This window comes from Oxyura jamaicensis, chromosome 3, assembly GCF_011077185.1.
Source record: "Oxyura jamaicensis isolate SHBP4307 breed ruddy duck chromosome 3, BPBGC_Ojam_1.0, whole genome shotgun sequence".
Classification (NCBI taxonomy): Eukaryota; Metazoa; Chordata; class Aves; order Anseriformes; family Anatidae; genus Oxyura; species Oxyura jamaicensis.
The window spans coordinates 114,898,386-114,910,946 of NC_048895.1; the positions used below are offsets into that span (position 1 = coordinate 114,898,386).

At 44.5% G+C, this 12,561-nt stretch overlaps 1 protein-coding gene and 1 long non-coding RNA gene across 2 annotated transcripts; one reads left to right on the forward strand and one right to left on the reverse strand.

The window, feature by feature from the left end:
- Positions 1-25: 25 nt before the first annotated feature.
- On the reverse strand, positions 26-10,716 carry LOC118163380. The gene is made up of 6 exons (XR_004749011.1): positions 10,526-10,716; positions 7,750-7,754; positions 7,058-7,348; positions 5,037-5,210; positions 1,816-3,286; positions 26-1,610 (listed from the first exon to the last, which is right to left on the reverse strand). It is a non-coding gene; the product is annotated as an uncharacterized LOC118163380 (long non-coding RNA).
- Positions 3,434-5,723, forward strand: LOC118163379 (interleukin-17A-like). Its single transcript, XM_035319897.1, has 3 exons — positions 3,434-3,511; positions 4,088-4,332; positions 5,039-5,723. Exons 1-3 carry the CDS (start codon positions 3,485-3,487, stop codon positions 5,274-5,276), a joined length of 510 nt encoding a protein of 169 aa, XP_035175788.1. The 5' UTR covers positions 3,434-3,484; the 3' UTR covers positions 5,277-5,723.
- Positions 10,717-12,561: the final 1,845 nt, after the last annotated feature.

The window sequence follows — 12,561 nt, forward strand, 5'->3', positions numbered from 1 at the left end:
AATTTATTTGGCTTTATTTATCTCAGCTGGGTAAAGTGCTGAAGTAACGACTTAATCTTTCACCAGAGCCCAGAGATGGGCTAGCTTTGATTTCAGAAGGCTTTAGATAACCTTTCACTCATTTCAGGAAGCTTTTTTTAGCATCCTAGTTTTCAGCTCTCCAATAAGTGTGGTTTCTGTGGCACTAATGTGTTGCTAATGTGGCACTAATTGTTTCTTGCTTGCTTCTAATAGGAAGTCACAGAGCTCGCAGCTTTGCAATATCGGAGTGCTTTCGGTGGCACCCGCCTGAGAGACCACACACACAGGTTTATAAAAACAATTGCTGCATATGTCCTTAAACATCATAATAGAAAAAACACTAGCTATAGTCCTTTTTGCATATAGAAATTAAACTGCTAGTTAAGAGTGAGATAAAGGTCAAAATAAACGCCATTAAATTCTAAACTCATAGAGAAAAATCATGCTCAGTTTTTCTTTTCACTCCTGATGAGGAATAATTAGAAAATAATTGTTTTAACCTGGGAAAAAGCTTAGAATCAGAAATGTGAGAGTTTCATTTGCATAATTCAGATGTACTGGAAGCATTTCAAGATGTGTGTTTTTTCCTAAGAGCCTCTCATCTTGCCTATGGCAATTGCAAACTTGTGCATTCGTGGCTCAGAACAAACCATGGAAAGTTTTTGTTTGTATTTTTGTTTTTCACCATTTCAGAGAGCATTACGTCTGCTGTGTTGGAATGCTTAACTATTCACCTTTCAAGTACTGAGTAAACCACTGACACATTTAGAGTAGATAAGCCTGGATTTAGGGTCAGGCTGGTTGAACCTGACCTTCCGCTACCTTGCAGGCTTTTGAAATCTTTCTTGCTTCTAAAATCGCAAATTTAACTGACCCACTTTGAATGGATATTTCAGTAAACAGCATTAGAGAAAACCCCTTCTGAGGGAACCTTTTCCGTTAACCTGTACATCTCTAAGAGAGAAACTGAATTATACAAGTCACTCTTCAAACGTCAGCATCTTTTAAACAAGCTGATTTAGGTCATGGCTATTCCAGAAACTGCAAGGTAAATTTTACTCTCGTTTGCAACCTCCTTTGGATTGCACAAGCTGAGAAAATTTGGACTCAGGAGTAAATATGAAGCACAGCTCATTTGCAATGTTTTCATGTGCAAACAGGATGAAAGCTAGAGCTGAGAAGAGGAGTGGGTCAGACCATCGAGTCTGTTATACCAAGCATTACTTTAGGGTGCACAGCCTAACAACTTGTCACCCACTCTCAGAGCAAAACAACGAGAAATATTTCCTAAAAGGAAAATGTTAAAGAGCAGGATGGGTATATTCTCCCTCTCCTTTCTGAGATGTAAGGCAAGAATCTCACTGAAACTGAGCCTACAAGCAGCAACAACACTTTTGTGGTTATTCATTACTGACTCTCCAAACAGTTTCTCAAAAACCTCATCAGAGAACACGGTGGCAGCTGATTTCTGCCATCTCATAGTCCATCAGGATCAGCATCATTACCTGGGAAACTGCATCCTGACAGGTCTGAGCCTCTCTTTCTCTATACGTACCAGGTTTTGCAGCACTCTGGGTGGACTGTCCTTCCTTGGGAAGCACTTAGTTGTCCTAATTAGCTACACCATGCAGTATTTGATGGGGAGAAGGAAGGAAGAAGACTCCGCAAAAGAGTGGCTGGGACATTTGCCTTTGAGGAGAACTCAGGTTCCTACTGCAGCATGTGCTTTATCCAAAATGTTCACATCCCTACTTTGCTGCTGACCAACACAAGTGTAAAGCTGTGAGCTCTGACCCAAGGATACTGAATGATTCCACGGGAGCACCCAGTCCCAGAGCATCCCATACATCCCAGTGACCAAAATATTTGCAAGAGAGCTGTTTAAATTTAAATCCCCAAAAGCAGATGAGGAGAGTTAATGCAGACATCCCTCTCTGCAGGCAGGGTCTCTTGGTCAAGCTCGTTACTTTTAATGAGCAATCAGGGCTCATCAACATCTGCCTAAGAAAGAAACAAAAACGAAGGCAGCTGCTATCACAGCAACTGTGATGAAGCTCAGGAAGGGAATCTCTCTGAAGCTGGTACCGAAGTATCAGGGTTTCCCTTTGTAAATTCCCAAAGATTCCAAAGTCAAGAGGAGGGACAGCCTTGAAGCAGCCCAACATCTCCAGGACTGCAGCCCCCTAACTGTATCTTAGTGAAAATCTAGGAAAATACAAATGTCTGGAAGGGAGAAGGGGATCCTGCTTGTCACCATGTCAAACGTCTGTCCACCTGAACACAGGGGTTTAAAGTTTGCATGTTTAAATACTAGCAGGGTGAGGTACAGCTCCAGCACATTGGTCTTGTAGGATGAAGAAACAGCATGATCAGTGATCATTATAACCCAGGACACAGAGCTAGGACACAGGCAGTCGTGGGGCTACATGATGAGAGGTATTTTAGCTCCCAATATTGTAGCATGATATCACCTATCTACCACAATGCACCACGGAGCAGATGCCTGCAGTTTCTTCCCTTTTTCCTGCCTACAAGAGGGTCAGTTTTCATCTCACAGCCTACACAAGGCTTCTCTTGAACCCTAACCTAGGAACTGAAGGTTTAATTACATCCTTCACATTTCCCAGACTGTGATCGTAGCATCACAGCCCTGTTGCATAGCACAAGATCATGAAGGGAAATAAAAATACAACAATCTCAAAAGCAACCGAAAGTGGTGTTTTGGGCTTTGCTTCTCAGGTGAAGAATGATCAAGTTTGGGAACTCAGTGTCACAAAACATTCTAGTCAAATTTGACATGTCAGAGGTGAGGTATATACATCAATAAATATAACCTGATCCAGACTGGGAAATTTGAGGAAAAAAAATAAATAAAATTTGAGAAGAAATCTGGGTTTTCAGACAAGGTAAGTGTAGAGAAAAACTGGACGGGCACCAGCTGTCCAACATCTGCCCACCTCAGAACAGAAAGACATCAGACTGGTGAAGCAACAAATGGATCCAAGCCATCAGTGCCGGTGAGAGCAGTGATTTTGATACTTAGAGCATCTCGAGTGAAGCATGTCGACATGCGTTTGCCTAGATGTCGACTGTAGTCCGAGTTCAAAATCGCATAGTTTGCATCCACTCGCTGCAGCTTGCGTGACAATTTTTCAGTGGTTTTCTAACATCAACATGGAATTTTGTTACTACTTGAGTGACATAGCTGAAGCAATGACATCACCAGCAGATCTCAGAAAAGGTGAGCCCATATCCTGTCTTCCACCTGTGGAATTTATACACAGACACTTTTTAATGTAAGGTCAGAAACCACAATTAAGGTAGGGAAAAAAAAAAAAACACCTACTCCCCTTTAACTAGGACAGCACAAAAGCCCTTATAAAAAGACCAGCAGCAAATGCACTCAGACACCTTCAGTTCGACACAGCCCAGCACAAGCATCAGCTGCATTAAGAAAAGGACGATGTCTCCAACCCTTCGTGCTTCTCTGGTAAGAACTTGCCATGTGTGTTTTTTTTCCCCTAATTTAATAGGGACATATTTAAATTCTAATAGCTGACTGTCAGGAATGGGGCACCAACCTTTAAATATTTGTTAAAATCACGAATTATTGAAAAGAATCGAAACAGGAAGCTGCTGAATAGCACCAGCATAGGACAGCAACAGGACTGTACATGTTTCTTAGGGAACGGAGCTACTGCCACAAAAACCCAAGTCAAGATATAAGTTGAAAACTCAGTGTCTTTTTGTTGCTATATTCTTTCTGGTATCTCGTATCTATATCATTTTGTATAATTATTTTGTATCATTATTTTTTTATAATTATTTTTATAATCGAGATTTTGCATATCACCAAGTTACAGCTGAGCGAATGCCATATCTTTCAGCACTGTAAGAATTAGTCCATGCAAAAATGGATGTGATATTTGGCATGCTTTCCCCTAATCCCCCCAACCCACAGCATGGACTCTAACTACCAGCTAGGCTGACTGTTCCCAGCCCCACAGAAGAGCTGTGTTACAGCAGCTGTATGGCATTTTGTCCTAACTGTACCGTTTGTCTTCAGTCCAGCTCACTGCTGTTAGTGCTGCTGGCCCTGCTGTCAGCCAGCAGTTCTGCCTACGGGAAGGTGATACGGCCCGGGCTCAAGCCGGAGAGCCTCTTCAAGCAAGCAGATGCTGGATGCCTGACCCAAAAAGATGCCAAATTCCCTCAAACTGTGAGAGTCAACATAAGCATCAGCAACATGAACCAGGATAACAAAATGACTCTTGATATCAGCAAACGCTCGCTGGCTCCCTGGGATTACAGGTACGATCTCTGGCCCTGTGGTCTGCTGGCTGCCCTGGTCAAGACGGATGCAGAGGCTATGCACACATCTTTCATTACTTCACCGCTGAGAGATTTGGGCAATATCTACAGACCATACAATCCTCTTTGAAAGCTAATCAACACAAAAAGGAGGACAGAGCAAAAGTATGGTCTAGGCAGAAGACAAAGCAAATTACATTTGTAATTTAATAATTTTATGTGCTTATTGGAGCAGGTCTTATCTTCAAGTGCATTCTTTACCTAAGAGATGATCAAAAACCTCAGAGGTCTGACATTGCACCAAAGTCAGTGGTGGTTTAATAACACCAGCATCAGGCCCTAAGAACATTTCATGTTCTGGGGGAAAGCTGAAGGTCTTTGGGTTCGTCAGTCAGTCCAACATGTTGTGAAACTCAAGCCGCTTCTAATCAGTCTTTCAAAGTCAGTGCCTATTTGAAGCAAGTCCTTTGCCAAGGCAGGTGCATGCAGTCCTTGCACTTAAAAAATTGCAGTATGCACTTATTATACTCTAATTATAATTAAAAAGCAGAAATAGCAGAGGGTCTACTGCCCTTCATAGGCAACCTTCCAGTGAGTAGAGGTTCCTGGGTTGGTTAGCTGATAATGATCCAGACTATCATGCCTCCAGATATGCAGCAGCATTTCCATTGCAAATACTTCCCTATCCTTTCATGTCAACCTACAGGATCGACGAGGACCACAACCGCTTCCCCCAAGTGATTGCTGATGCTGAGTGCCGCCACTCCAGGTGCGTGAACTCGGCCGGGCAGCTGGACCACAGCCTCAACTCCGTCCCCATCAATCAGGAGATCCTCGTCCTCCGCCGGGAGCTGAGAGGCTGCCACCACTCATACCGGCTGGAGAAGAAAATTATCACTGTGGGCTGCACTTGTGTCACCCCCTTGATCCAGCACCAGGCTTAAAGGGAGCCCGTGGTGCAAGAGCAGGGAGCCACAGCAGGAGAACTTCCTTGCCTAACAGCGATGAAAATCTCTGCAGAATGGAATCAAGCCATAATGATTAGCTAGATTCTGAGTTTTGTGCTTTTGGTTTGGTTGGTTTTGTTTTTGTTTCAAATCCTTTTCCTTTTTAAAACTCTGAATTCAGAATCTGGATCCTTTCATGTGCTCCACTGAAGGAGTTATGGGAACTCCTTACACATCTTTAGTTAACACTTTGAAAAGTCTATTTATTTAATTCTATTTATGCTGGTGGAAAAAAAAAAAATAATATTGTGTCTGTTTATTTATCTTCATGCAATAAGAAGTTGTGGATGAACATACCTGGAAGTGCTCAAGGCCTGTCTGGATGGGGATTTGGGCAGCCTGCTCTAGTGGGAGGTGTCCCTGCCCATGGCAGGGGGGTTGGGAGTAGATGATCTTTAAGGACCTTTCCAACCCAAACCATTCTGTGATTCTATGATTCTATGCAATAAAAGAAAATCAGCTAAATAAATCTGTGGTGTTCTCCTTTCTTTCTGAAGAAACCTTTTCTCATAAAGCAAGAAATCACTCCATTCCATTAGGACCATATAACAGATTAGTATGAAACTAAAACCAAAAATTCTCATGATAACATCTAGCTCTGTTTCAGTAGACCATAAAGCGTACAGAAGAGTCAGGACTCACATCGTTAGCACCGTTTTAGCAATAGAGAAACTAAAGACACCTGGAGGGAAATGATTTACCGAATGGCACTACACAGATTGACAGTAAAAACAGACCAGCATAAAAATGAAGCGAAGTGAGCAATTACCCAGTTGTCTACCTCATTATCTCATTGAAAAGGAATTTGCAAAGAAAGGTTCAACACAACACTCAATGCTTCTTCAGTGGTAAGGAAACTCCCTCCCCCAAAATGGAGAATGCATTTATACAGTGAAGTTTAATGCTGGTTACTACCAGGTAGACAAGGAACAGGGCATGAGTCAGGTGGATAATTGAAGTAATTAGCTGCTGGTGAGAGAAAATGCTTATTGCTAACCGCAGCTGCAATTTCCTCCACACTCACGTCCTTCCAATGTATTTGCTGCCAGCAGACAGTGCTTCGAAGTAGAGCGCACTGACACAGCACTTCTACCATGGCCGTGAGGACGTTTACGTGGGTGGAAGTCTCACACCGCAGGTATTTTGATTTAGATGCAACCGGATGAAAATGTTCCATGTTTCAAATGGAAGGCTGGTTTGCGAAGACATGGGTGTTTTTTTTGCTGCCGCCTTGGGGATGTGTGACGTTTTCCGGCACCAACAAAACGCCATGGGCAAACGCAACAGAAAGTACACAATTTCCAAAGACGGAGAGCTCGGGGATGCAAATCCCAAACGAGAGGCAAGCCCCCTTCTGGTGAAAACATCTTCCCCACATCCAGCTGTGCTAAATGGAGATGTTAGCATCCCAGCTATTCCTGCTGGGAGTTATTCCCACCAGCTCTGTCAGCGAACCTAAGCCCTACTCTAGGTAAAATCAGGTGGGTCAGCTTGTACAACGTAAACTCACAGCACAGCCAGGGATTTTGTAGCATCCTTTGACCTAGCAGATATACACTGGACATGGAAAATGTTAATTAACTGTGGGCAATCACAGTATCTGCAGCCAAAACAGTGAAGTCCTGTCCATGCTTAAATTTCTATCAAATGCAAACAAAGCTTTGCCTGTATATAGGTATCTGTTAGTATATGGGACCCTAACTTTGCACGTTTCCTACCTTATCTCCAGCTATTGCTCCTTAAGGTCTCCTGCAGGTCCCGAAGTTCACCCCGCTGGCTGTCCAAGAATATCAACTGCAGAACTGACTGCCAAAAACACAGCGAGGAACCTGGCAATGCTCCGTGTTTCAAAGGACAGGCTGGTTTGCAAAGACCCGGATGTTTTGTTTGCTGCTCTCAGGGAGGTGAAAACCCCTGAGGTTTTCAAGCAGTCAAATAAATTTCAGTCCAGACTGAAATAAAGCTGTCTGCGTGGTCCATTAGATAACCTTTCAATGTCCTACCACTTGCTATAGAAGGAACTTTGGTAAATTGCCTGCAACAGCCCAAGTAACATCTGACAGTCAAAATGAAGGGCCCATCACTACCTGGTAGTGATATGAAGCTTAGCTGGGGTTGGCACATGAGTAATAGAGACTTCTTAGCAATTCTGAGAGAGCTACGATGTGGAAAAAGTCAGAACCAGGTCATGCAGCTGAAGCACCAAAACACGGACATCTGTATGCTACAAAGATACCCCAGTCCCTCTTCCAGCAGGGTCGTTCTCCCTTGGACCATTTATTTATCAACCCAATGAAACCTGGGCCTTAAGACACAACCATTTTTTATTTACTTGGCCTTGTGCCAACTTCATGCTCTCCTCTGCAAGGTACACAGGTGATGTGCACAGTCCTACAACAGCATTTAATACAATGACTGCCTGGATTCATTTGGCCCGAAGATTATTTTCCATCCTGATGTAAGTTCCCTTGGAAATTCTGGCATAATGAGCTAAGACATCTTTCTTTGCCTTGCTAAACCCAGTTGATCAGGTGCAGGGCAATCACAAACCAATGTACCTGACTCTGAGGTGACCTAATCAGTGCTTTGTTTCTCTGGGCAAACGTTCATGGCTACAGTCCATAGCTCTCTTATCAGGGGACTGAAGAGAGCAGGACCCCTCTTTCACCCTTGCACAGCCTTATCAGTTTGAGGTTCAACAGTTAATGCTTGCCCTTGCTCATTTTGGAGAGTTTCAATGCAAATTCCTGTTGATTTGATGTCCTTTCATGATACCATAGTGGGCGGGGGTGGAAATTGCTGCAAAAACCTCTTCATCAAAAAGAGATTTCTAGTCCAGCACTGCTTCACATCTCAGTTTCATGTCAGCTTGCAAAATTTAAGCAGTAAAGGCTTACCAGTCAGGGTGCTTGGAAATCTATGAGTAAAACACAGCAGCAAGTGAAGCTTGAGGTTGGATTTGTGTGGCAAATGATCAGATAACCATGCTCATTGGTGCCAGTTACCAAAGCAAGATGGGAAGATGCCAGATGCTTGTGAAAGATGATAAATTCAACAGTTGGCAAGCCTTACCATGTGAAGGGGGTCAAGATACGTGAGTACGGTACAGATTTCTGAAGTTGGAAAGAAAAAGCAAACCAAAAAAAAATAATAGGGGCAACTTAGAAGACAATCCATCACTACTCATTTACTGGAACAGGGAACCTTGATCATGATACAAACAAATTGGGCTTAGTAAGAATGTAGATAAAACAGAAACATAATGCTTTGCACTTGATAGAAAAACCATCAATTCTCACTCATAGAAGTCTATGTCTAGAGAACACTGAGTGGAGCCTGCTTAGTTCATGACTTTGTTGAAGTTATGAGAGAAAAAAAAAAGGAGAAAAAATAAAATTAAAAAAAAAAAAGTTTAACAGACAGAATGGAACAGTGATATACAAGATGTAGTCTTGGACCACTCACCTAGACTCTTCTGAAGCACAAATTTAAAAATAATTACCAGAGAGCACAGAAGTTACAGAATAAGGTTAAGGGGGCAAGAGAGGAAGAACAAGGCAAGGCTCACATTTTATCCTTTGATGATGACATGGGCATGGGTTTCTGCTCCGGGCCTGTCAGGTCATCTTGCAGAACATCCAGGACTCACAGCTGATGTGGAAACTCACCCTATTGCCGGCATTCATTGCATTGTCACCACACCATAGATCCCCAAAAGCCTGACCAGCAAACCATTCATCCCCTCAGAGTTTTGTCTGTTAGGCCTAATTCCCAACGAGCCATATCTACTTCTGGCTTGCCAAGTCATTTCTTCTTTGGCTTAGCAAACACAGGGCTTGCACATTCTTGGTTTGTCTCATGAGCTGTTGAGGTTTGTACTTTTGCATTTTTTTTATATAGGTAGTTTCTGTGCACTTGTAAGAACAATAGTTCTGGGAAACAGGCTGACTTGGTCTGTAGTCCTTTTGAGGACCCCCAAGAACATTTGCCTCTTGTCAAGGGTCACAGAACCACAGAATTGTAGGGGTTGGAAGGGACCTCAAGAGATCATTGGGCCCAACGCCCCTGCCAAAGCAGTTTCCTTAGAGAAGGCTGCCCAGGTAGGCATCTGGACAGGCCTTGAATATCTCCAGAGAAGGAGACTTCACAGCCTCCCTGGGCAGCCTGTCCCAGTGCTCCGTCACCGTCACCATGAAAAAGTTATTTCGCATGTCATTGCAGAACTTTCTGGGCTCCATTTTGTGGCCATGGCCCCTTGTCCTGTCCCCACAAACCACTGAAAAGAGGTTGGCCACATCCCTCTGTCTTCCACACTTAAGATATTTGTGAACATCGATAAGATCCCCTCTCAAATTTCTCAAGGCTGAACAGACCCAGGTCTCTCAGCCCTTCCTCATAGGGAAGATGCTGCAGGCCCTGTAACATCTTTGTTGCCCTCCGCTGGACTCTTTCCAGGGGATCCCTGTCTTTTTTGTAACAGAGAGTCCAGAGAAGCCTTCCTTACACCAAAATACATCCACAGGTCACAGCACAAATCTGGGAGGAGGCACTGACCTGGACTCACGTCCCTGTGGTGCCTCCCAGCCCATGCTAACGCAGGGGTCTCTGCAATCTGCTATCTTCACCATCCCCTGAGAGCTGCTGCACACAAGGGAACCCCTGCTTGAGCTCCAAATACTGCCAGATGGGCACAGCCCGGGGGGGAGTGAGCAGGAAGACAGGGGGCAGAGGTGAGGGCAAGGCAAGCAGAAGAGGAAAGAAGTAAGAAAGGCCTCGAGGCTCAGACACCAAAGGGACCACGGCTTGCTTGGCTCAGCGAGTTACAAGAGGGCACAGTGGGACAGCTTCTACACCTAGAGCTGTGTCTTGTGCTCCTGGTGAAACACCTGAGCCCCTGAAGGCTGCTCTAACACCTCAGAGCCAGGGGATGACCAGCTGCACTGGGAGCAGAGGAGGGGATTTGCTTTTAGGACAGCCCAGAGCTAGGCCGGGTGCATTGACTGAAGGCCTAGGTGGCTGCACGGGGAGGGAAAACAGGCAGAGTCCTTAGCCAAAGGCTTCTGCTCAGCTGTTAAACATGCCTGCCCGTGGTGCCGATATGACTGTGCCGCTTACAGGAAGCCTGATGGCGCTTGCCCCATGTTCTTAGATTGCTGGGAATCAAAGCCAACCACCTACCTTGTCACAAAAGCCAGCAGTTTAAAAAAAAAAAAAAAAAAAAAAAAAAAAAAAAAAGGCAGCTAGAGGCTTATTTACAACCAGCTGCACTCTAAGAATGATGCCATTAGGAGGAAATAACCCTTACTGCCGGTTTTATTTAGAAACAATCCCCACAGATGAGCACACGCCTCACTGAGAGTTGTGTGGTTTGTAGCTGACAGAGCCGGCTCCAAAACCTCATGACCCATGGGCGAGACTTCCTTTATTAACTACTTCTGCATCGTCTTAATTAGCCACTTCACCACTCATCCCATTAGAGCAAACCTTAGGGTGAGCTGACTGGTGTTTAGGAGCATCAGCACAGGAGCTTTCACCTGTTCAGCTGCCATTAATTATGGGGGGAGAGAGACCTTCAGGCTAATTTTCTCCCCACAAAACAAGCCAAGACAAACCCACAGGCAATGCTGATCGAGAGGGAGAGAAATAGGTCATGAGCACGGGCCGGGTGTTGGCGTGCGACTTCCTGGTCAGCGGTTACTGTAAGAGGAGCGCTCTGAGAACGCCTCCCTGGGTTTGCATCCCACCACATGAAGGGCTCGGTGGTCATAACGAAACAGCCGCTGCCGCAGATGAGTACGGCTGCTTGTAACTGAAGGAGATGGTTTCCCCACCACGCCGCCCGGGGCTTGTCTTACTTGGCTCGGCAAGGCTCCCAGGGGATACACCCTGCTTGACAAACAAGCGTGGAGGGAAAGGTTTGGACCCGATGACTTGCAAACTACATGGGGGGAGAAACAAGGAGGCCTCCCAGGATCTACCTGTACCTAATTTAAAGGGGCTTAAATGGAGGTGAAATGAAATATGAGTGCCTGCACGCAAGGTTACCCAGGTATAAATGCAGGTGAACCAGGAAATAGAGGCTTCATGGGCTCACCAGCAGAAAAAAAAAAAGTCAGAGGTAATGCTGGATCTCACCCAGATTTGCATGAAAGAATAAATAAATAAAAAAAAATTAAAAAAAAAAAAAATCTGGTAATATAACAGACAGCAAGTCTAAACTGCCAGGCTGTGCTCCTTGTATAGCTGGGGAAGAGACTAATACTTTCAACAACAGTTCCTCCATTCCTAAGACCGGTCACCTCTATGGCAGCCCTGCTCCGGAGCTGTTTCTTGCATTTTTCCTGGATGTTTGGGCTCCTCACTCCCTGCTTTTAGGTCAAGCTGGCTAAGGAGCAGTGAGATGAAGCTGCCTTTGCTCGCTTCCCTGCATTTCTGCTCAGCCAGCCATCCAGCTGGTGGAGGAAAAGGGATGGAGAGAGGATGACATCTTGGTTGGAAGAGGACAGGACAGACTTTTCCCAGCTCCTGTGAACCAGGCTAGACCCCATCCTAAATTTCAGCCCTGCAATATGTCCCCCCTCTGTCTTCCCACCACCCATGGAGACCCTCCCACTGGCTCCATTGCCTGTATAACCTCACTTCAGCGCTTTCAGCCCTTTTTTTGCATCTTTTCATCTGTTTAGACTGCAAGTTCTCTTGCCCTCCCTCCTACTCATATCACTGCACCAGACAAAGCCTGATCTGCACTGAAATCTTGCAGTGCTATTCAGCACAAACCCAGTCTCTGTCTGCTTTCATTTTGATCTATCATGAAACAACACTCTTTTAAATAAAATACCAATTTTATTTTATTCAGCTGATAAATTATTGAATAAATACAAATAAACATTTACTGGTTTTCGGATACTCTGAGCACATACAATGCCATAAATACAGTCATAAATAGAAAATATAAATAGAAATATAAACATTTATTGTTTCTTTGCTGTTTTACCACTCAAAGTGGGATCAAGTGTCTCTCAGAGTGCTCTGCAATAAGTCAGCAGCTGCCGACTCCGTGGACAATGAAGTCCATGGAGCTGCAGTGACACAAAAGCAGTGTGATGAGCACCAGGCCTGGTGGCACTTATGCCAGATGTACAATAAAAGAGGGAGCAGTGATGGCTGGAGGAGGAAAAGGGGATGAGAAAGGGAGGGAGAAGGTGCAGGAGTGGGGATTTTT

Coding starts and splice junctions, on each gene's coding strand:
- LOC118163379 (XM_035319897.1), top strand. CDS start 3,485: ATGTCTCCAACCCTTCGTGCTTCTCTG. Junction 3,512..4,087: donor CAACCCTTCGTGCTTCTCTG/GTAAGAACTTGC, acceptor GTTTGTCTTCAG/TCCAGCTCACTGCTGTTAGT. Junction 4,333..5,038: donor CTGGCTCCCTGGGATTACAG/GTACGATCTCTG, acceptor GTCAACCTACAG/GATCGACGAGGACCACAACC.